This window comes from Pteronotus mesoamericanus, unplaced genomic scaffold, assembly GCF_021234165.1.
Source record: "Pteronotus mesoamericanus isolate MK-2021 breed Mesoamerican mustached bat unplaced genomic scaffold, CSHL_Meso_final contig_20, whole genome shotgun sequence".
Taxonomy (NCBI): Eukaryota; Metazoa; Chordata; class Mammalia; order Chiroptera; family Mormoopidae; genus Pteronotus; species Pteronotus mesoamericanus.
This window is the reverse complement of record NW_026555085.1, coordinates 35002046-35027701: the sequence shown is the minus strand read 5'-3', so window position 1 is coordinate 35027701 and position 25656 is coordinate 35002046. Positions and strand designations below refer to the sequence as shown.

The following is a 25656-nucleotide window of genomic DNA, read 5'->3' as shown; positions in this document are numbered from 1 at the left end:
TCCAATACGATGCTGAAAAGAAGTGGTGAGAGCGGACATCCCGGTCATGTTCCCGATCTTAGTGGGAAAGCTTTCAGTTTTTGCCCATTGAGTATGATGTTGGCTGTAGGTTTTTCATATATGGCCTTTATTACGTTGAGGAATGCCCCATTAGTTCCCATTTTTCTGAGTGTTTTGATCATAAATGGGTGCTGTACCTTAGTGAATGCTTTTTCTGTGTCTATCGAGATGATCATGTGGTTTTTGTCTTTTATTTATGTGATGTATCACGTTTATTGACTTGTGTATATTGAACCATCCCTGCATCCCTGGGATGGATCCCACTTGATCGTGTTGGATAATCTTTTGAATGTATTGCTGGATGTGGTTTGCCAATATTTTGTTGAGGATTTTAGCATCTATGTTCATCAGCGAAATTGGCCTGTATTTTTCTTTCTTTGTAGGGTCTTTATCTGGTTTTGGGATCAGGGTGATGCTGACCTCATAGAAAGAGTCTGGGAGTCTTCCCTCCTCTTGGATGTTTTGGAATAGTCTGCGAAGGACAGGGGTTAGCTCTTCCTTAAATGTTTTGTAAAATTCTGCTGTGAAACCATCCGGCCCTGGGCTTTTGTGTGCCGGGAGTTTCTTGATGACTACTTCAATTTCCCCAGCTGGTATCGGTGTGTTCAAGCTTTCTGTTTCTTCCTCCTTCAGTGTTGGAAGATTATACTTTTCTAAAAATTTGTCCATTTCATCAAGATTTTCAAATTTCTTGGCATATAATTGTTCATAATAGTTTCTGATGATCATTTGTATTTCTGTGGTATCAGTTGTTATTTCTCCTCTTTCATTTCTGATATTATTAATTTGGGTCCTCTCCCTTTTTTTCTTGATGAGTCTGCTTAAAGGCTTGTCAATTTTATTAATCTTTTCAAAGAACCAGCTTCTGGATTGGTTGATCCTCTGAATTGTTCTTTTCGTCTCTATGTCATTCAGTTCTGCTCTGATCTTGATTATTTCCTTCCTTCTACTTGCTCTGGGATTGATTTGTTGTTGTTTCTCCAGTTCTTGAAGTTGTAGTGTTAGGTCTTTTATTTGAAATGTTTCTATCTTTTTTAGGTAAGCCTGTATTGCTATGAACTTCCCTCTCAGGACCACTATTGCTGTGTCCCATAGGTTTTGGGCTGTTGTCTGTTCATTTTCATTTGTTTCCAGAAATTTTTTGATTTCTTCTCTTATCTCATTATCGACCCATTCATTGTTTAAGAGTCTACTGTTCAGTCTCCATGAGTTTGCAAGTTTTTGAAGTTTCTCTTTGAGGTTGATTTCCAGTTTCAAGGCCTTGTGGTCCGAGAAAACGTTTGGTATTATTTCAATTTTCCTGAATTTGCTGAGGCTTGCTTTGTGTCCTATCATGTGGTCTATCTTGGAAAAAGTGCCATGAGCATTTGAAAAGAATGTGTATTTTTCTTCTTTGGGATGTAAGGTTCTATATATGTCAGTTCAGTCTCTTTGATTCAGTGTGTCATTCAGCACCACAATATGGTTATTAATGTTTTGTTTGGAAGATCTGTCCATTTTTGACAGGGGCGGGGTTTAAATCCCCTACTATCAGTGTGTTGCTGTCTATATCTTTTTTGAAGTCATCCAACAATTTCCTTATAAACTTGGGGGCTCCTATATTGGGAGCATATAAGTTTACAATGTTGATGTCTTCTTGATAGATTCTTCTTTTAAATATTATAAAGTGCCCCTGTGGGTCTCTTTTTATGGCCTTTGTTTTGAAATCTACTTTGTCTGATACAAGTATGGCAACCCCGGCCTTTTTCTCTTGCCCATTTGCTTGGAATGTTTTTTTCCATCCCTTTACTTTCAATCTGTGTAGGTCTCTTGCTTTGAGGTAGGTCTCTTGTAGGCAGCATATGTGTGGGTCATGTTTTCTTATCCATTCAGCTACCCTGTGTCTTTTGATTGGGGCATTTAGTCCATTCACATTGAGAGATATTACTGATAGAAACTTATTCATCTTTTCTCTTTGTACCTGTGTTCTTCTCTCTCTCATGCTTTTCCTTCATCTTAAACCAGTCCCCTTAGCATATCTTGGAGTGCTGGTTTGGTAGAGATGCATTCTTTTAGCCTTCTCTTGTCTGGGAAACTCCTTATTTCCCCTTCTATTTTAATTGAATGCCTTGCTGGGTAGAGCAGCCTTGGCTGTAGGCCCTTGCTTTTCATGGCTTGGAATATTTGTTGCCATTCCCTTCTGGCTTGTAGTGTTTCTGTTGAGAAGTCAGCTCCTAGGTGTATGGGGGCCCCCTTGTATGTTACTTTCTCCTCCCTTGCTGCCTTGAGGATTCTCTCTTTGTCTTTGATAGTTGCCATTTTAAAGATGATGTGTCTTGGAGTGGACTTCCTTGAGTCCGTCTTGAGTGGGGTCCTCTGTGCCTCCTGGATCCATGAGAGCCTTTCTCTCCTCAAATTAGGGAAATTTTCCATCATTACTTTTTCGAGGAGGTTCTCTATCCCTTGCTCCTCTTCTTCTCCTTCTGGTATCCCTATTGTACGGATATTATAGTGTTTCAGGTTGTCCTGCATTTCCCTAAATGCCTCTTCATTCTTTTGGAGTCTTTTATACATTTCTTGTTCTTTCTGGGAGCTTCTTTCTACCTTGTCCTCCATCTCACTGATTCAATCCTCGGCTTCATCCAGCCTGCTTTGGGTTCTTTCTACTGTGTTCTTCAATTCAGAAATGGTATTCTTCATATCCTCTTGTGTCTTCTTGATAGTTTCTATGTCCTTTTCCAAGTTGATATAGTTTGTTGTAAGATCCTGATATTTCTCTGCAGTTTCTCATAGTCATCTTTGAGCTGGCTAAGCTCATTGAGCTTCCTTAGAACCATTGTTCTGAATTCAATATCTGATAGTTCCCTTGCCTCTATTTCATTGAGCTCTCTCTGTGGAGAGTCCCCTTTTCCACTCATTTGGGGGGAATTTTTTTTTCTTCCCATTTTTGTGAGAGTCTGTTAAGTAATTTACTTATTTATTTATTATATTTTTGCTTCTGCTTCAATTGGGCTGTCTATATATCCTGACTTTGTGGATTAAACTTCTATGGTAGTAGGCGTGTTTGTTTGTTTGTTTGTTTATTTATTTATTTATTCATTTTTCCCTTTACTTTTCTTTGTGGGCCTGACTCTGATGATGTCAGTTGTTGACCCTATATGACCTTGGGTCTTTTGTTTGAGCCTTCCAGGAGTCTGCACTCTGTGTCTGACTCCTGCTTGGGGCAGCTCTATGACCCCTTCAGTCAGGGATGGACTATTTCTGTGGATCACTCTGCACTCTCACACTGGCTCCTTGAGCCCGCTCCCTGGCCCGGCAGGATTCCCCACCCGTCTGGGCTCGCGCATGCTTGCCCCAGCCCAGGGGCCTTATTCATGACCTTGCGTACTCGTCTGGCCCCCCTGGCTGGTGGGCACCCCAGCACTTGTCAGTTTAGGGTCTTCTATTGTATGCCCTCCCCACTTTTGGCTCTTTGGGTGCATTGCTTGCCCTTGCCAAATGGAGACTACGGAAATGGGAGGAAGTCAGCTCCAGGACTCTCCGGTTAATCCTGTCTCCGATCTCTCCTCCAGGGACTCTGGGCAGCTCTTTCACCTCTTCGGCCTGGGATCTACTAATTCTGTGAGCCACTCCGCAATCGCGGGCCGGGTGGGTCAATTTACACCTGCCCTCGCTGCTCTGCGCACTCCTCGCAGGCCATATTGGTGCCAATCTGTGGGAGGCCTGCCAGCCCCTGCAAGCCCTAGCCCACGCGGGTCCACACACACGCTTGCCAACCCTCGCCGGCCACTTGGTACAAGTGTGTACGCCTCCACTGAGTGGTTTTGGGGTGTCTGTTGTGTGCTTTTCGGCTTTTGGCTCTTTGGGGGTGTGGCCTCTTCCCGCGCAACGGAGACTACTGCAAGGAGAAGGAGTCGGGACTCCCTAGTTCCTCCTCCCGTTCTTTCCCCAACGCCTCCGTTTCCAGTCTCTCCTCAGGGGTCTCTGGGCAGTTCTGTGACCCCTTCCACCAAGGATCCACCACCTGTGCAGACTGCGTTTCAATCGCAGGCAGTCTGGTTCATGTGCGCCCCACTTCTGCCTCTTTGGGGTCGCGCCTTTCCAGCCCACAATGGAGACTACAGAACGGGGAGGGAGTCGGGACTCCCCGGTTCCTCCTCCAGTTCTTTCCCCAGCGCCTCCATCTCCAGTCTCTCCTCAAGCTTCTCCCAGCCAGTCTGCACTCAGCCCCGCAGCTCACTCGCGCACAAGCTGTGTGCAAAGGGCACAAAGGGCAGGTTAATTGATTCCCTTATGCCTGAGCGAGATGGTAGCTGCAGAGTGGGAGGTGCGTTATCACCCGGGCTCCACCGGCCCCCGTGCCAGTTCTCTTCACAAAGTTTTCCTCACCAGTCTTTTCCCAGGCACCAGCCCACCCTGCTGCCGCCTCTACCCAGCGATCAAGGAGGGTGGCTGCCACTGCAATTTTTGCGTTGGTCCTTTAAATGTCTCTTTGCATCCCCAGCCACCTGTCTCTGGCAGAGAGCGCCCCTAAGCTTTTCGGGGTTGCGTTTTGTCTGTATTTTCTTGGTTTTAGCTGCTGTAGTTTAGGGGTCCCTGTTTATGATTCAGACCCCGTTCTTCTTGGGGGAAGCTAACTGGCCGTTTCAATGTCCCTCTGGTGCTGGTGCCTGGGGGGCACCCAGCCCAGCCTCTCGAGCCTCCACCGCACTTCTCACCCGTAGGGATGTGTGAGAGTGGAATCCACTGTCTGTCCGCAGCTCCGTGGCTCCTCTCCCACTATCGTTCCATTGTTTTCCAGGTGATTACTCCACTATTTAGTCGCAATTCTAGTTTGGTCTTGCAGGGAGGAGGTCAGCGTGACTCCCATTCACTCCTCCGCCATCTTTTTCCAATGCCTGCTTTTTGAATTCTTTACAATGTAGGGAAATTTTTGCTTCAATGGAAAACTATGTGGTGTTTAGAGTACACCCTTCTAGGTTATTGAATTCTGACTTTATGGGGTGCTGTACCTTTCATGTCCTTGGAGCGCTTTTATAGTTCTGTAAATTGTAGATAACTGGTAGCAATGCAAAATAATTCTTGTCTATAGACATAGAAATAAATTCTGTCTACTGGTGGTTTAATTGACTTCCCTCTCACACTGTGGAAGAAGCCAGTTTTGCCTCTATTTGCACATTCATTTTCTTTTTAAAAATTAAATTAAAAATTTTTAGTGAGTTTATCGGGATGATATTAGTTCATAAAATTACATAGGTTTCAGAGGAACAATTCTATAATATATCATCTGTATATTGTATTATGTGTTCATCATCCCAAGTCAAGACTTCCATTACCATTTATCTCCCCTCTACCCTCTTCTACTTCTCCCCCCACCCCTTCCATCTGGTAATCACCATACTGTTACTTGTGTCTATGAGGGTGTTTTTTTCTTAATCCCTTCATTTTTTTTGCCCAGCCTCCAACCTCCCTCCTCTCTGACAGTTGTCAGTTTATTTTCTGTATTTATGAGTCTGTTCCTGTTTGTTAGTTTATTTTGTTCATTGGTTTCCACATATAAGTGAAATCATCTGTTACTTGTCTTTGGCTGGCTGGTTTATTTCCCTTAGCATAATACTCTTGAGGTCTAACCATGGTGCCACAAAAGGTAAGATTTCCTTCTTTTGTACAGCTGAGTAGTATTCCATCAAGTAAATGAACCACAGCTTTTTGTACATTCATTTTGGTATTCTTGATCTTTATATTGCTGTTCTTTGGATAGTCCTTTGAACTGCTTGTAACCTCTTACTAGTTCCCTCATTAATACTTAAATATTAAAAAATGAGTTAAAATCTTTAGCATGTGTTTATTTCCTTTCTGTATGAGAGTCATAATTACTTTTATTTGTTTGGAAAACTATCTTTTAATAAAAATATAAAGGAAAAGAAGGTTTTTAAATGAAAAATTTTGAAATTAGGTGTCTATAACCTCTGATCTCACAGGTGGTTACTATTCCTCTCTTTTTCACTTTTTTTCACTTTTTTTGCCATAATTTTACTTTTCTAACTTTTGTTCAGCTACCCTTCCTTTAATTTTTTACATCAGATAAATAATTTGATGAGTGATAAACCAATACAGCATTTGGTAATTTAAATCTGTGCTCCAAAAAGGTAAAATAAACAAATAAGCCTATCAACACTTTAATCACAGTTAAAAATAATATATATTTATTTTGGAAACAATCTAGTACTCAAGAATGCTACTAATAATTTATAAGAGAACTTAACTTTGCTGAGCCAAAGATGGGAAATGCTTTAGACAATTAAAACAATTATAAGTTCTATATATTTTCACATAATTCTCTTTTGGGAGTCAATATTTTTATTGATATAGGAATCATTACACTGCATTCAAAGGAAAAAATTTTGCAACATCTAATAAATGAAAACAGATTTTTATACTTACTGTGCCCCACCACAGAGCATCTGCATATGTAGAAAACTCTTTATTGGCGTCCTTTTCCACCAGGTAGACAAGGAAGGATGAAAAAATAAGAACCAAAAATCCAATGTACCAAGCTGTGATTAATTCCTGGATAAAAAAGGAATGAAAGATTTTTAGAGGTAAAAAAATCTTTGAAAAAGGAAAACACATTTATGCATGACTTCACTCGACTACTTCTTGGATATTTATGATGCATTTTAAAGATTTTATTTATTTATTTTTAGAGAGAGGGAGAGGGAGGGAGAGAGAGAAGGAGAAGAACATCCATGCCAGAGAGAAGCAGCAATTGGCTGTCTTTTGCATGAGTTCCAGGAAATAAATCTGCAACCCAGGCATCTGTCCTGGGTGGGAATTGAACAAGCAACCTTTTGCCTTGTGAGAAGGTGCCCAACCAACTGAGCCACACTGGGCAGGGCTATGCGGACTTTTAAATAATCCATTATATGTGCGTCTCCAAATTACTTTGACCAATTTCTGAAGTGATTAGGTTTGCTTGTGATAGGTTTATCAAATATTACAGCAATCTATAAAAAATTTAAACAAATCTTGTTCTATAACTGAGATAGTAAATCTTACCTTGCTGTGAGCATAAACCACTGAACCTAGTAATTTCCAAGTGCCTCCCCTTCGGTCCATGCGCACCATACGGAGGATCTGTAGGAAACGGAGACTTCTCAGTGCGGACGTGGCAAAAATATTACCCTGAGTTTTTGCAGAAACAACTGCTATTGAAGCGATAAGAACAATGGTATCTGCAAGAAACAGGTTGAAACAGTCATAAGAATCATGACAAGGCAGTTTTATTTCTCAAAACAGTATTTCATAAAGGTTTACTGGGACCTATTGGAGGTATAAATAACCAGCTCTTGAACCCCAGTGTGGCGTAGGGCTATTTGGGCTCCGTGAATAGGCAAAGAACAGGACCCATCTATTGTAGTAGTTCTAACTCACAATCATTCTAGGCTTTACCTATGCAATTCTGAACCACTTACTATTTAACCCTCAACAAACTGGACAATGGATTTCAGGAAGTTTGGTGTTCCAGGGAGCCGTGAAGCTGGGGGACAGCATTCCCCAACATCTGGTTTCCTTAGCATTCCTGTGTGGCAGAAAGGAGCTTCTGCCTCAGCCATAAAGCATGGGCTTCCTGGTTCTGCCACAAAGGCGTGTAGCCTGTCCAGCCATGAAAGTACTAGTTGGTATAACCACCTCCCTTGTTTTCTTGACAAAAAAGATTGTAGCTCCTTTCTGCCAAAAATTTCCTTATATTGTGGAGTCTGCAGCTTTACATGTTTAACAAGCTCTCTGCACACAGTACCTTTATATCTGGTCAGTTAATTATGTGTAAGTTTGGTGCACAAATTAAATAACATTACATTTGTTACAGTAAAGTGAGTAATTATACACATGTGCATTGCATGGGAATGAATATTTAATGTTTGACATATTGGCATTTGACATAAAAGGTCTACCCTTTTGTAAACTAAAAAGAGAAAAAAAATGCAGCTAATGAAAGCATGGAAAAGATAAAACAGGACTTAATCATTCCAAGGGTAAATATTTGAATGATGAAAAGTAAGCTTTGAAGTGGAAGATGTGAAGTGGGGATGAATGGCCTCCTATGACAATTTAAAATAAGTTTGCTTGACCTTAACATCCTCAAATAAAATCTCCTTCCTGCTTCAAGTGGACTGTGCATGACTGGGCATCCACATTCCAAAGAGGAGCTTCACATCAAGGGTGTTGCATTTATAATGTTTCTGCAATCCTTAGGATTAGCAGAGGGATGAATGTGTACTCCTTATGCAGCTCATTTCTTCTCCCTGCACTCAGAAAGCTCTGGTCTCCTGCTGTGAACTGAGAAGATCTTCTGAATCACTCTCCTGGTTCCCCTTTCTGGGTCAGGACTTAGAGAGGAAGAGAGAGTGAGTAGATGGCCATACAAAGGTCAGCAGGAAGGCTTTTCCCAAAGAGATCTGAATGCTCTGTGGCTTTGTGGGTAGGGACATAGAGAGCCACAAGTGCATCCGTGAGTTACTGCTCTCTGCAGCTGTTGAAAATGAAAGAAACCAAATGTGTTGACACAAACACCAAAGACATTACATAAATGAATGAAGGTCAGTTGCAAAACCATATGTAAAATATGATCTTATTTTAATAAATATATATTATATAATTGGAAAAACATGTGAGAACACATATAGATTATTACCATTAATTATAGCTAGGGAATATTAGTCCAGGTTCGGATAAATAGATTTTTTTAAAGTTATTAATTTCTGTAATGTTGGAATTTTATAACAATGATTATGTCTTTTGAAATCAGAAAAGGTATTTCAAAAAACAGTTAAGTTGAAAAACATCTTGGTTTTTATCATTTGAAGGGATTTACTCCTGAGACAAGTGGTTTACAGACAGAGATATCCCTTACATGGCCTTGCTGGATATAATTGATTTTATTTTTTATTGTAACCCAAATGCACAAAGGAAGTAATAGGGTATATAATACCCCATTTATTATGTTAAAATGTTAGAAATAAGCAAATGACTAATGGGGGCACAGAAAATACAGCACTTAAAACTATGTTCCTGTACTTTATTTCTAAGTGTGTTACAAATGTGATATTACTTAACACTTATAACAACCATGCTGGTTAAGTTTTGTACAGGTCACATTTTACAGATGGAAAGGTGAGGCATATATTGCATTAGTTTAAAAAAAATCAGCTATAGATTGGTTAGACTACAGCATAAAAAAGTATACTATGAAGTTAGTTCATTAGAAGAAACCTAGAAAAAGTAAAAGGAACACTGCTGGTTTGCATAATTTAAAAAATTATGCACACAGTGAATCATAATCTAAATGTTTGAAGTCAAAAAATATGCAAAGGTAACCATAGATTTAATTTAATACTGTCATTGTAATTCAGATCACAAGAGAAAGTCAGAGTTCAGTAAAATGAAATCATAAATGAGCAACCAAATGACAATTAATTCAGTCACAAAAATGTTTCTGGTTGGGTTACAGTTGTCTCCTGGAATTTTGCTGTCAGTACCACCTAGAATAATATTTTAGAAGTTATAAGTAATGTTTAACTTTATTTATGTATTTATTATTTTTGTAGTACACTACTTTATAGAATGGAGGTTGCAGAAGATTGGATACTTATATCCCAAGTGCCTAGAACAGTGCCTGAAACAAGGTAGGTTTTAAATAAAAACTTATAGACTAAATTAGATTAATAAATACCTAAATGTAGCTTGAGCCTTGTTCTCTGACCCCATCAGTAGCTTATAACTGGAATATCAATCTAAAATATTCTTAAATTAGTTGATGATAGTTTCAATGTTCATTACTGAGTTCAAATGCAATGTAATAGTTCATAGCTATTATCCATTAAAGCTTTTTATTTAACTCCCTTAAGGTTTACTAAAAGCAAATCTCACTAAAATTCACTTTTTATAAAATTGGGTAGGGGCGGTCTTTAAAGATGGCAACATAGGAGGCTCCTGAACTTTCCTCCTCCCACAGCTACATATGGAAAAATTCCCTTTGAAGGAAATTCAGAAACTAGCTGAGGGACTCCTACATATCAGTTGAATGAGAAAATACCCACATTGAAATCAGTAGGAAAGGCTGAGACACACTTTTGTCATAAACTCTATTCCCAGCATAATGTCACACAGTTGGGAGGGACCGCCACCCCCAACTCATAGCTTCTCCCTGAGAGTCTAAGGATTTGGACCCCACATCTAGTACCCCAAATTTTAAGACTTCCACTTGAGGGATAGAGCCCCAAAACACCTATCCCTGAAAATCCATGGCACTTGCATCCATGAAACCGACAAGATGATAGCAAACAAAGAGCAGTTACTAATGGTGTGAGCACCATCTGTGGCTATCCTGGAGGGCTCAATGCAGAGGAAGTTGGCAGAAATGCTTATTTCCCAGTCTTTCTCTGAAAGGATTCTATTTTTATACTTCAATAGTTCCTGCCTGAGGGCCAGGCTTCTAGGTTAGCAAGCACTAGGGGCTGGCTGCAATCCTCCCTGAGGCCAGGGAAGCTGCTGGACAACTCCCCTGTCCTCTCCCTCCAGCCAAGGTCTCCTTGGAAGAAGCTTGTATACACATCTAATGTCTCAGCTTTTGAGGCTGTTGCCTGAGGGAAAGACCCCTGCATTACCTCTTTCTGATTGCCAGTGGGGCTTATATCCATGAGTCTCATAAAACTACAGCAAACAAAAACAAGTTCTTAAGGGGCCCAGGATCACTCTCTCTATTCCTCCCAGTGAAACTGTAGAACCAGGCCCAGCCCTTAGAGGGCAAGTAAAAATGTTCACCTCCCAGATTCTTCCAGGAGGGGGCCTAATATCATACTTTCCTAGCTGTTGCTTGAGGGTCTTGTCTTGGTGCATACTCAACTACTGAAAGCCACTAAAAACTAAGAAAGTGGCTAGACAATAAAAAGGGTTTGAGAGACAACCAGAAGCATAGACTTGGCTGATTGATGAGGCTGATCTACGTAAGACCATCTGTCAATACTGGAGAGGCGGCTCTTTTGTCTAATCTATAGAAACCAACACAAAGAGAGTCTACAAAAGTGAAGAAACAGAGGAATATATTCCAAATAAAAGAACAAAGCCAATCTTTAGAAATAAATCTTAATGAAACAGATGATCTAGAAGAAATGAATAAATTCCTACAAACATACAACCCACCAAGACTGCCTCATGAAGAAACAGAATGTCTAAATAGACCAATTACTAGTAAAAATATTGAATCAGTATTCAAAAGTTTCTCAACAAACAAAAGTGTAGCACCACATGGCTCCACTTGTGAATTCCACCAAACATTTAAAGGAGAATTAATACCAATCCTTCTGAAATGCCCCCCACCCCACCTTTAAAAGGATAGAATGAATGCTTCCACACTCATTTTACAAGGCAAACATTATCCTGATACCCAAACCAGACAAAGACACCACAAGAAAATAAAATTACATATCTCTGATGAACACAGATATAAAAATTCTCAATAAAATCTTAGCAAACTAAAATCAACAGTACATTAAAAGGACCATATGCAGTAATCAATTAGGATTTATTACATGGATGCAAGGATGGTTCAAACCTTACAAATCAATAAATGTGATACCACATTAACAAAATAAAGAATAAAAATCATCATCTTAATAGATGCAAAACATTTTTTTTGACAAGATTCAACATACTTTTAACAAAGTGGCTATAAAAGGATGAAAACTCTCAACAAAGTGGCTATAGAAGGAACATACCTCAACATAAAAAGGCCACATATGACACGCCCTCATTAACATCATACTTAATGGTAAGAAATTGAAAGCTTTCTCTTTAAGATCAGGAACGAGATAAGAAAGCTTACTCTCACCACTTTTACTGAATATAATATTAGAAGTTTTAGTCAGAACAATTAGGCAAGGAAAAAAAAAGACATCCAAATCAGAAAGGAAAAAGTAATATTGTCACCATTTGCAGATGACATAATATTATATAAAAACTCCACCAAGAAACTGTTGGAAATAATAAATGAATTAAATAAAGTTGCAGGACACAAATACCAATATACAAAAATCAGTCACATTTTTATATACTAACAATAATCTATCCAAAAGTGAAATTAAGAAAAAATCCATTTATAATAACATCAAAAGAATAAAATATATAAATAATTTTAACTTAGGAGGTAAAAAATCTGTTCAAAGAAAACTATAGGATACTGATGAAGGAGATCCAAGATGGTAGAGGAGTAAATGGAAGCTACACTAACCTTATCCCAGGACTGATCTGGAATTACAACTAAATTGTAGAGAAATCATCCTGAAAAACCAACTTAACACTAGCTGGAGAGAAGCCTTATAACCATGGACAGACAGAAGAAACCACTTCACCACAATGAAACTGGTAAGGAGTGAGGAGGAGGAGGAGGAGGAGGAGCAAGAAGGCTGGCTGGGCTCCTACGGGGGGCAGCTGAAGTTCTGCATGGATATTTCAGTGGCCAGGGGCTTCCCTGTGAGAAGTGTGGGGTCTAAACTCCACACGGGGCTCTTCAGCCTACAGAACCAGAGCCAGAAAAGACCTAGATAATATTCAGTTCTGAAATTCACTCTGGGGAGAGAACTGAAGGAACAGCCAGTGGGATCTCTGTGCTGAGTCATTCTCCATATGGCAAAGCCATCTTTTGAGGCAGAGCACTCGCCTCTGAGTGGCATCAGCCTGAAAGAGTGCAATAGTCCCCCTTGCAGGAATTACTCTGCCCCACATTGTGGTGCTTAGGCCAGCTGCCAATTACAGTTTAAGGCTATATCACTAGTTAGTTTAACAACTAAGGTGGAAAATACGAAGAAGCAGCAAAAATGGGAAGACAAGGAGAGAGACCCCAAATGAAAGAACAGGAGTATTCTCCAGAAGAAGAACTAGATGAAATGGAGGCAAGCAATTGATCAGATAGAGAGTTTAGTGTAATGATGATAAGGATATTCAACAGCATGGAAAAATACATATAAACCCTAATAAAGTTTAAAAAAGAGCAGTCAGAAATGAAGATGGCAATATCTGAAATAAATAATACACTGGAAGGAATAAACAGTAGGTGAGATGAAGTTGAGGATGGAATCAGTGATTTGGAAGACAAGGTAGGAAAAAAACACCCAGGGAGAGCAGCAAAAAGAAAAAAGAATTAATAAAATGAGGAGAGCTTAAGAAAGATTTTGGACAACATGAAGCATAACAATGTCCACGTCATGGGACTACAGGAGGAGAAAAGTGTGAGCAAGATATCCAGAACCTATTTGAAGAAATAATGACTGAAAACTTCCCTAATCTGGTATAGGAAAAGACACACAAGTCCAGGAAGCTCAGAGAGTCCCAAACAAGTTGGACCCAAAGAAGCCTACACTAAGACACATCATAATTAAAGTGGCAAGGCTTGAAGTCAAGGAGAGAATCCTAAAAGCTTCAAGAGAAAAGCATGTAGTAACTTACAAGAGATCACCAATTTCTCAACAGAAACCTTTCAGGCCAGAAAGGAGTGGCATGAAATATTCACAGTGATGAAAAGCAAAGACCTACAATGAAGGTTACTTTACCCAGCAAGGTTATCCTTGAAAATTGAAGGAGAAATAAGGACTCACCAACAAGAAAAAGCTAGAGGAGTTTGTTAAAACCAAACCAGTACTGCAACAAATGTTAAAGGCCTTCCTTTAAGAAGAAGGACAGGAAAAATAAAAAGAAAAAAAAGCAGAGGAAAATAATCTCAGTAAAATGTCACTAAATATATATTAATAATCACCTTAAATGCACATGGCCTAAATGCTCCAACCAAAAGACATAGGGTAGCTGAATGTAAGAAAACAAGACCCATATGTATGCTGCCTCAAAGAGACCCATCTGAGATTGAAAGATACACAGAGACTAAAAGGAAAGGGATGGAAAAAGATATTTTCTGCAAATAGAGAGGAAAAATAAGCTGGTGTAGCAGTATTTATATCTGACAAAACAGACTTTATTTATTTTAAAAAATATATTTTATTGATTATGCTATTACAGATGTCCCCATTTTTCTCCTTTGCCCCCTCTGCCTGGTATCCCTATTCCCTCCAGTAACTCCTTCCCTTGGTTCATGTCCATGAGTCATGCATATAAGTTCTTTGGCTATGCCATTTCCTATACTGTTCTTAATATCCCCCTGTCTACTTTGTACCTACCAATTTGTAATTCTTAATACCTGCTCCTTTTACCCCATTCTCTTTCTTCCCCTTCCCAAACTTCCAAATAATCCCATATCTATGATTCTGTTCCTGTTCTGCTTGTTCGCTTAATTAGCTTTTTAAATTTAGTTGTTGATAGTTGTGAGTCTATTGACAATTTAATGTTCAGGTTTTGATCTTTTTCTTATATAATTCCCTATAATATTTCATATAATAATGGTTTGATGATGATGAATTCCTTTAGCTTTACCTTGTCTGGGGAGAACTTTATCTGCCCTTCAATTCTAAATGATAGCTTTGCTGGATAGAGTAATCTTGGGTGTAGGTCCTTGTCTTTCATGACTTTGAATACTTATTGCCAGTCCTTTCTAGCTTGCAAAGTTTCTTTTGAGAAATCAGCTGACAGTCTAATGGGAACTACTTTTTGTAGTTAACTATCATCTTTTCTCTTGCTTCTTTTAAGATTCTCTCTTTATCTTTAAACTTTTGCATTTTAATTATGATGTGTCTTGGTGTTGTCCTGTTTTGATTTCTCTTGTTTGGAACTCTCTGTGCTTCCTGGACTTGTACATCTATTTCCTTCACCAAATTAGGGAAGTTTTCTTTCATTATTTTTTCAAATAAGTTTTCAATTTCTTGTGCTTCCTCTTCCCCTGGCACCCCTGTGATTTGAACGTTGGAGCATTTGGAGATGTCCCAGAGGCTCCTTTGCCTATCCTCATTTTTTTAATCTCCTTTTTCTTCTTGCTGTTTTGATTGAATGCTTTTTTCCCTCCTTATGTTCCAAATCATTGATTAGATTCTCAGCTTCATCCCTTCCAGTATTGTCTCCTTATGGATTTTTCTTTATTTCACTTAATGTAAACTTCGTTTATGACTGAGTTTTTTTAATGATGTTGCAGGACCCAATGAGTTCTTTGAGCATCCTGATAACCAGTGTTTTGAACTCTGCACCTGATAGGTTGCTTATCTCCATTTCATTTAGTTATTTTCCTGGAGTTTTGTTCTGTTATTTCATTTGGGCCATATTTCTTTGTCTCAATTTGGTAGCCTCCCTGTGTTTGTTTGTTTCTGTGTATTAGGTAGAGCTACTTTGACCTCCATCTTAGTAGCATCACCTATTGTAAAAAAGTGCACCTGTAGGTTGTATCGGGCCTTAGGTATTCACCAGTGTGGGGCAACCCATGTCACCTCCCTGTGGCTCTGTATGGGGGATGGTTTGGAGAGGGGAAAATGCCGCTTCCTGGCTTCTGGAGTTTTGCCCAGGAGGAAGCTGTCTCCTGGGCAACTTGCCATTCACTTTACTTTTTCCTCACATGCCACTTGTCCCCTTCCAGTGGTTTCCCTGCTGCTCAACCCCAGAGAGAGTGGGTCTGCATAAGTCTTAAGTCCATTGTGGACTCATTAAGAAGAGTCTCCTGAGAAGTCTACAGTGTCATCTGCCATCCCAACCCCTACTGGTTTTTACAGCCAGAAGTTATGGGGAGTTATCTTCCTGGCACTGAAACCCTGGGCTGGGTGGTCTGGTATGGGGCTGAGATCCCTCACTCCTTAGGTATCCCTCCTGACCTTTATCTACCACACATTAATGTGGGACCACTTGTTCCATGTCTCCATGCCTCTGCACCTCTCCACCTCTCTGTGCCTCTCTGCACATCTCCAACTCTCTGCTCTATCTGCCTTTCTGGATGAATGTGGCTTCTTTAAATCCTTGATTACAAGACTTCCATACAGCTTGATATGCTGGCAAATCTGTGTGATATTTGTTTTGTAGTCTACTTGTAATTTTTGCTGTAGTTGTGCAAGGAGGCGCAGTGTATTAACCTACACCTCCATCTTAATGGGAAGTCAAAATAGATTTTAAAACCAGGATATAGTAAGAAACAAAAGGACACTACATAATGATAGAGGGAACAATCCAACAAGAGGATACAACCTTAGAAAACATTAACATACCCAACATAGGAGCCCCTAAACATGTGAAGCAAATCTTGATGGACATAAAGGGAGAGAGCAACAGAAACACAGTCATACTCAGGGATTTTAACACCCCCATTGATTTCAATGGACAGATCTTCCAGAGAGAAAATCAACAAGGAGACAGTAGCCTTAAATGACACACTAGATCAAATGGATTTAATTGATATCTTCAGAGCATTTCACCCCAAAGCAGTAGACTATACATACTTTTCAAGTGCACACGTAAAGTTTTCTAGGATAAACCACATGTTAGGACACAAAACAAGTCTAAATAAATTTAAGAAGATTGAAATCAAGTGGTTCCAAGATGGCTACAGAGTAGCTGGAAGCTCTGGCTGCTTGCTCCCAGCCCTGCACCAGTATTGTAGCTAAACCACAGAGCAATCAACTCAAAAATCCAGCTGAGTGTGAGAGTGTGTGTGAGTGAGCATGTACATGGACAAATGTGTGGGTGTGTGTGAAATTGTGGCCCACGCTCTCCTGGTGGAGCAGCTGCCACTGCTGCAGCCGCTGCCCAGCCCAGAGCCTCTGGTGGTGCAGATTTTGGGTGGAAGCCATTATGAAGATTAAAAATATCCCACGTAGGAAGAAGCCTCCTGAGAGCCTACGCTTGGGTGCCCAGATTAGTCTCAGTACCCTCTGCCTTGGGCAGGGTCACACATCCTGCTGCCACCAGGAGTCAGGGTATGGAGACTGAGGAACTTACTGGGGAGGGAGCTGTCCCTGACTTCCCTGACCTAGGGTGTCATGGGAATTGTGAATGGAGCAGAATCTGACTGAGGAGGCTGGTGGTAGAGACCACCCTGGGATCGCAGTGACACAGCAACGACAGCTCAGTTTTGCTCTGTCTTGGTGTTCTAGGTTTTTTGTTTTTGTTTTTTACTTTTTTCTTTGTTTCCCAGCCTTCTCTCTCATCCTGCATCTTTATCCTTGCTGAGGAGTCAGCAGCATAAACAGACTCAGGGGTCATCGGAGACTGGTGGTAGGGCCCATCCAATCCATACACTTTCCTGGGACACAGGCTGGTGCTTCCCCTTCATGGAAGGGCCACAGAACACCTGTCAGGCATCTGGCAGACCCAAAATGTGGGCTCAGGAACCCTAATAGTGGTCCCAGCCTGCCAAATACAGGGAGATGATCTGAGACAGACTTAGACTAGTCTTGTCATCATGTTCCCTGAAGTCTGAAAGGCATCTGCCATGGGAGATCCAGGAATTGCAGCGCCTTGTTTATGCCAGAAGCCCTCCCAGAAATGGTCTGGTCTGTGACTAGTCTAAGATTGTCAGCAGGCCAGAAGGCAGAGACTGGCAGTGGTGGATCCTGTGGCAACTTGGGACAATTGATGACCCATCCTCTACTCAGTGCTGATAAAAGCCAGCTTTGCTGAGCAGTTTGGCCCAACCTTGGAGCAGCCAAACCCAGAGGAATCAGCTACAGACTGTGGATTGCCTGTAGCTTTGAGAAGGTGGCCAAGGGCCAGAAGAGGGCCCAACATGGACAGTCTATAGTTTCGAAAAGGCTGCCAGAGCCAGACATTGGCTTATACCAAACCCACACATCAGAGTAGAATCTAAAGGGAGAAACCAGAAGGCAAGATATAAACTGTGCTGAGAAAAATCCACTTGGTTCTTTTTTCATTATCTTAACTATTTTTTCTTTTTCATAGCTATTTTATTTATATTTTTATCTATTTTTTATCTTTCTTTTATTTTTGGTGCTCTATTTTTTCTTTCATATCTTCTATTCTACTCTTCTCCTAGAGCACTCCATTGTTCCTTTCTTCTTTCCATTTATTATTTTTGTTACCTTTACTGTCTTTCTTTTCCCCATTTTCCTCTTTCAATTCATTATGAGTATTATCTCTCTTCCCCTTTCTCCTTTCATAATCACTTTCCTTTCCTTTGGTCTTTTCATATGGCTTTCCTTTTCCCTTTCTCTACTATTCCATTTTTCTCTTCACTTTCATTATTCTTTGCTCTCTTGCTGTTGTTATTGCTGTGGTGATTGGGGGGGTTTGCTTGTTTTGCTGTTGTTTTGCTTTCTTCTTCCAGCACCTATACAACAGCACACAACACGTGGGGGTTGAGCCTTTTAGCCAGCCAGATGGAGGGGAGCTCCCACGAATGAATGGGCCAATAACAAATCAGGACCCAAATACAACAGGAGAGTCTACATAACCCACACAGAGCTAATTTCTAGAGCATTCAGATCAGGAGACCAGGAGTCGTCATCACTGGGTCCCATAAGACTCCTAACATAGAAGGCCACTCCAAAACACAGTGTCAAAACAGATCAATCTAAAACAGAAACAAATACAAAGAGACAACTAAAATTGGGAGACATAGAAAAAAAAAACCCCAAATGAAAGAAAAGGAGGAACATCCAGGAGAAGAGTTAAGTGAAATTGAGGCAAGCAACTTATCAGATATAGAGTTTAAAAGTAATGGCTATAAGGATGCTCAAGGGACTTAGTGAGAACTACAAGGACCTTAGTAGGATCTACACCGACATGAAAAAAGACATAGAAACACTGAACAAGAATCAGATGGAAGTGAAGAATGCAATATCTGAAATGAAGAACATACTAGAAGGAATTAAGAGCAGGCTAAACAAAGCAGAGGATTGAATCAGCAAGTTGGAGAACAAGGTGGAAAAAAATCACACAGCAGAACAAAATGAAAAAAGACTAAAAAAATGATGGTAGTTTAAGGGAGCTTTGGGACAACATGAAATGCACAAATACTTGCATCATTGGGATACCAGAAGGATAAGAAAAGGAGCAAGGGATAGAAAACTTTTTAAAGAAATAATGACAGAAAACTTCCCTAACTTGATGAGGGAAAGAGTCACACAAGTCCAAAAAGCACAGATGGTGCCAAACAAAATCAACACAAAGGAGCCCACTCCAGGGCACATTATAATAAAAATGGCAGTTTAAAGACAAAGAAAGAATCTTAAAGGCAGCAAGGGAGAAACAGCTAGTAACATACAAGAGAGCTCTGTAGTGCTATCAGCTGATTTCTCAATAGAAACACTATAAGCCAGAAGGGATTGGCAAGATATATTCCAAGTAATGAAAAGGGGTCCCTGCAACCAAAGCAACTCTATCTAGAAAGGGTCTCATTTAAAATGGAAGGTGAAATAAAGAGCTTCCCAGACAAAAGAAGTTTAAAAGAGTACACCTCTACCAAGTCAGCACTGCAAGAGAGCTAAAGGGACTGCTTTAAGAAGAAAAACAAATTGAGAGAGAGAGAGAGAGAGACAGTCAGAGGAACACAAGAATAGAGGAAGAAATGGCAATGAATAAGTATCTATCAATAATAAACTTAAATGTAAATGAATGAAATGTTCCATTCAAAAGACATAGGGTAGCTAAATGGATAAGAAAACACAACCGACATATATGGTATCTACAAGAGACTCAACAGAGAACAAAAAATGTACACAAGCTGAAAGTGAAGGGATGGAAAAAAATATTCCACAGCAAATGGACATGAAAAAAAAGCTGGTGTTACAATACTTATATCAGACAAAATAGACTTCAAAACAAAGGCAATAACAAGAGACAAAGAAGGTCACTTCATAATACTTAGGGGAGTAGTCCAACAAGAATATATAACTTTTGTAAACATATACGTACCCAATGTAGGTGCACCTAAATATATAAAGAAAATATTGGAGGACCTTAAGAAGGAGATAGACAGCAATACAGTCATTGTAGGGGATTTTAATATCCCACTGTCAACAATGGATAGAGCTTCCAAACAAAAAATTAACAAAAATGTTGAGAATTGAACAATGGTCTAGATCAAATGGACTTAATTGATATCCATAGAACATTTCACAAAATAGGGGCAAAATACAATTTTTTTTTCTCAAATGCACATGAATCATTCTCAAAGATAGACCAAGTAGTAGGACACAAAAGAAGTCTTAACAAATTCAAGAAAATTGAAATTGTATCAAGCAACTTCTCAGATCACAACAGCTTGAAACTAGAAATGAACCTCAAGAAAAAGCTAAAAAACTTTCAAATATTGGAGCCCGAATAACAGGTATTAAATGATGAATGGGTTAACAATGAGGAAATCAAAAAGCACCTGTAAACAAATGAAAAGTAGCACACAACAACCCAAAACCTATCAGGCATAGTAAAGGTAGTACTGAAAGGGAAGTTCATAGCAATATAGGTTTGCCTAAAGAAGATAGAAAAATCTCAGATAAACAGCCTAACCTTACATCTAAAAGAATTAGAATAATAACAAACAAAGCCCAGAGCAAGCAGAAGGAAGGAAATAATCAAGACCAGAGAAGAATTAAATAACACACAGACTAAAAAACAAACAAACAAAAAAACCCCCAAAACCCTGAACACAAAAAAACAACAAAACAATTCGAAGGATCAATGAATCCATGACTTTGTTCTTTGAAAAGATAAAACTGACAAACCATAACCCAGACTCATCCAGAAAAAAAGAGAGAGGAACCAAATAAATAAAATCAGAAATGAAAGAGGAGAGATAACAACTAATACCATGGAAATACAAAGGATTGTAAGAAATTACTATGAACAACTATATGCCAAGAAATTGGACAACCTGAGTGAAATGGGCAAATTTCTGAAACATATAACCTTCCAAAACTGAATAAGAAATAAGAAGAAAACCTGAATAGACTGATAACAACTAGTGAAATTGAAGCAGTAATCAAAAGCCTACTGACACACAAAAGCCTTGGACCAGATGGTTTCACAGGTGAATTTTAGCAAACATTCAAAGAACTAACACCAAACTTTCACAAGCTATTCCAAAAATTTCTTTTTATGAGGCCAATATTATCCTTGTCCCAAAACTAGGTAAATACACAACAAAGAAAGAAAATTAAAGGCCAATATTTCTGATGAACATAGATGCAATAATCCTCAACAAAATACTAGCAACCCAGATCCAACAATACATTAAAAAGGTCATACACAACCATCAAGTGGGGTTTATTCTAGGGATTCAAAGATGGTACAATATTTGCAATTAATAAATGTGATATATCACATAAACAAAACGAAAGACAAAAATCACATGATCATATCCATAGATGCAGTAAAAGCATTTGATAAATCCTGCGCCCATTTCTGATAAAAACGTGCAGCAGAGTGGGAATAGAGGGAGCATATCTCAACATAATAAAAGTCATACACAAAAAACCTACTGCCAACATCATACTCAATGGGTAAAAACTACAAGCATTTCCCTTAAGATCAGCAACAAGACAAGACTGTCCACTCTCACCACTCTTATTCAACATAGTACTGGAGTTCTAGCTAGAGTGCTCAGGCAAGAAGAAGAAATAAAAGGCATCCAAATTGGAAAAGAGGAAGTAAAACTGTTATTATTTGCAGACAACATGATAGTCTACATGGAAAACTCTGTAGGTTCCACCAAAATACTACTCGACCAAATAAGTGAATTTGACAAAGTAGTGGGACACACACTACTGTGGGTCAATATTCAGAAATCAATGGCATTTTTGTACAACAACAATGAACTATGAGAAAGAGAAACTAAGGAAAAAAATCCCATTTACTATAGCAACAACAACAACAAAATAAAATATCTAGTAATAAACTTAACCAAGGATGTAAAAGATCTGTACTTGGAAAACTATAGAACCCTGAAGAAAGAAATTGAGGCAGATATAAATAAATGGAAGCATATATCCTGGTCATGGATAGGAGGAATTAACATCATTTAAATGTCCATACTATCCAAAGCAATCTATAAATTCAAGGTAATGCCTACTAAAATACCAATGACATAGTTCACAGATCTAGACCAATGACTTCAAAAATTTATATGGAACCAAAAAAAGACACTTAATAGCCACAACAATCTTGAGAAAGAGTAACAAAGTTGGAGGTATCACAATACTCAGTATCAAACTATACTACAAATCCACTGTAATCAAAACGGACTGGTACTGGCATAAAAATAGTCACATAGGTCAATAGAATAGAAACGAGAGGCCAGAAATAAACCCATGTCTCTATGGTCAATTAATATTTGATAAAGGGGGCACAAATAGACAATGGAGTAAAAATATCCTCTTCAATAAATGGTGATGGGAGAATTGGACTGGTACATGCAAAAAAAAAAAAAAAAAAAAAAGAAAAAAGAAAAAAAAAAAAGAAACTAGATCACTAACTTGCACTATACACCAGAATAAACTCAAAATTGATAAAAGACTTAAATATAAGTTGTGACACCATGAAAGCCCTAGAGGAAAAGAGAGGTAGTAAAATTTCAGATATTTCACACAGCAATATATTTGCTGATATGTCTCCTACGGCAAGGAAAATAAATGAAAGAATAAACAAATGGGACTACATCAAATTAAAAAGCTTCTGTATAGCTAAAGAAACCATCATAAAAATGAAAAGGGAACTGACTGTATGGGAGGACATATTTGTCAGTGACACATCAGAAAAGGGTTTAACATCCAAAATATTTAAAGAACTCATGTGACTCAACACCAGGAAGACAAACAATCCAATCAAATAATGGGCAAAGGACCTGACGAGGAACCTCTCCAAGGAGGACTTATAGATAGCCCACAGACACATGAAAGAATGCTCAACATCACTAGCCATCCGAGAGATGCAAATTAAAACCACAATGAGATATCACTTCACACCTGTCAGAATGGCCATCATTAATAAATCAACAAATAACAAGTGCTGGCAAGGATGTGGAGAAAAGGGAACCTTACTGCACTGTTGGTGGGAATGCAGACTGGTGCAGCCACTGTGGAAAACAGTATGGAGTTTCCTCAAAAAAGCAAAAATGGAACTGCTTTATGACCCAGTGATTCCACTACTGGGAATATAACCTAATAATCCAAGACACCAGTTTAAAAGAAATTATGCACTCTGATGTCTATAGCAGTGCTATTTACACTAGCCAAGAGTTGAAAACAACCTAAGTGTCCATCAGTAGATGAACAGATTAACAAACTGTGGTTCATCTACACAATGGAATACTACACAGCAGAAAGAAAGAAGGAATTCCTACCCTTGTGACAGCATGGATGGAATTGGAGACTATTATGCTAAGTGAAATAAGCCAGGCAGTGAAAGACAAATACCATATGATCTCACTTATAAGGGGAATCTAATGAACAAAATAAGGTAATGAGCAAAACAGAATCATAGACATGGAAAAAAGGAACAGACTGGCAGCTGCCAGAAGTAGGGGGTGGGGGAAAGGGTGGAAAAAGGGGAAAGGACTAATCAAAGAACATGTATGAATGACCCATGGACATGAACAATGGGGTATGGATCAACTGTGGGAGTGGGGATGTAGTTGGAAGGAGGAGGACAAAGGGGAAAAATTAGGACAACTGTAATGGAACAAACAAAAATAAAATAAGATTAAAAAGGAAGGTAGACACACACACAAATATTGAAATCATATCAAGCATCCTCTCTGAGCACAATGTTATGAAACTAGAAATCAATCACAAGAAAAACACACAAAGACATGGAAGCTAAGTAACATGTTATTAAAAAATGAATGGGTCAACAATGGGATCAGGAAAGAAATCAAAAGATAACTTTAAACAAATGAAAATTAAGACACAACAATCCAAAATCAGTGGGACGCTGAGAAAGCAATAGTAAAAGGGAAATTCATAACATTACAGGCCTATATCAAAAAACAAGAAAAAGTTCAAATAAATAATGTAATGTCACACTTAAAGGAACCTGAAAAAGAACAACAAACAAAGCCCAAAGTGAATAGAAGGAAAGAAATAATAAAGATCAGAGCAGAAACAAAAAAAATAGAGTCTAAGAGTGTAGCATTGGTGGTATAGTGGTGAGCATAGCTGCCTTCCAAAATAGAGTCTAAGAAAATGATACAAAAGACCAATGAACCCAAGAGCTGTATCATTGAAAAGATAAACAAGATGGACAGGTCTTTAATGAGACTCACCAAGAAAAAAAAAGAGAGAGCCAAGATAAAAACAATCAGAAATGAAAGAGGAGAAATAACAACTGACACCAAAGAAATACAATGGAAGGTATGAAAATATTATGCGCAACTATATGTCAATAACTGGACGACCTGGATGAAATGGATAAATTTCTAGAAACATAGTCTTCCAAAAATAAATCAGGAAGAATCACAGAATCTGAAGAGACAGATTACACCAAGTGAAATTGAAGCAGTAATCCAAAACTCCCAACAAATAAAAGCCCTGGACTGGATGGAAATATTTTACCAAACATTCTGAGAAGAACTAAGTCTCTCCTTCTCAAACTATTTCATAAAATTCAGGAGGATGGAAGGCTCTCAAACTCATTTTACAAAGCCAACATTATTCTAATTCCAAAACCAGATAAAGACACTACAAAGAAAGAAAATTATAGGCCAATATTGCTGATGAACATAGACACTAAAATCCTCAGAAAAAAGCAAACTGAGTATAACAATGCATCAGAAAGATCACATAATGATCAAGTAAGATTTATTTTGGGAATTCAAGAATAAATCAACAAATCAATAAATGTGATTCACCACATAAACAAAATGAAGGATAAAAACCACATGATGATATCAATAGATGCAGAACAGCACTTGATAAAATCCAGCGCCCATTTATGATAAAAACTCTCAGCAAAGTGGGATTAGAGAGAACATGCCTAAACATAATAACAACCATATATGACAAACCCACTGCCAGCATCATACTCAATGGCAAAAACTATAAGCATTTCCCTTAAGATTGGGAACAAGACAGGGATATCTGCTTTCAGCTCTCGTATTCTACATAGTACTGGAAGTCCTAGCCACAACAATCAGAAAAGAAGAAATAAAAGGCATCCATATTGGAAAAGAAGATGTAAAACTGTCTTTATTTGCAGATGACATGATACTGTACATAAAGAACCCCAAAGATTCCGCCAAGAAACTAGTAGAACTGACAAATGAATTCAGCAAAGTATCAGGATACAAAATTAATATCCAGAAATCAGTTGCATTTTTATATGCCAATAAGAAACTAAGAGAAAGGGAAATTAAGAAAACAATCCCACTCACAATTTCTGCAAAATAAATAAATATCTAGGAATTCTAGCCAAGATGGAGGTGTAGGTAGATGTATATTTCCTCCTCACACAACCAAAAGAAGGACAACAACAAATTTAAAAACAAAAACAACTGTAACTGCCAGGGAATTGAACTGTATGGAAGTCCAACAGTCAAGGGGTTAAAGAAGAAACATTCATCCAGACAAGTAGGAGGGGCAGAAACAGGCAGTCAGGGCAGAGAGGATGCTTGGCAAGACAGCAGCTGGAGACCAGGCTGGTGAGGTGGCAGCTGGTGGTCCCCCATTTGCATGAAGATAAACTTGGAGA

The 25656-nt window shown here is 38.9% G+C and overlaps 1 protein-coding gene across 2 annotated transcripts in view; it reads right to left on the bottom strand.

The window, feature by feature from the left end:
- The window catches only part of KCNQ5 (potassium voltage-gated channel subfamily Q member 5), a 540177-nt gene that overhangs the window by 101500 nt on the left and 413021 nt on the right, over nt 1–25656 (bottom strand). For both annotated transcript variants that reach the window (XM_054569623.1, XM_054569624.1), the window contains exons 4-5: nt 7099–7274; nt 6484–6609 (exon numbers count right to left, since the gene is read on the bottom strand). In XM_054569623.1, the coding sequence (XP_054425598.1) occupies nt 6484–6609; nt 7099–7274 (302 nt within the window). The remainder of the gene's footprint in view (nt 1–6483; nt 6610–7098; nt 7275–25656) is intronic.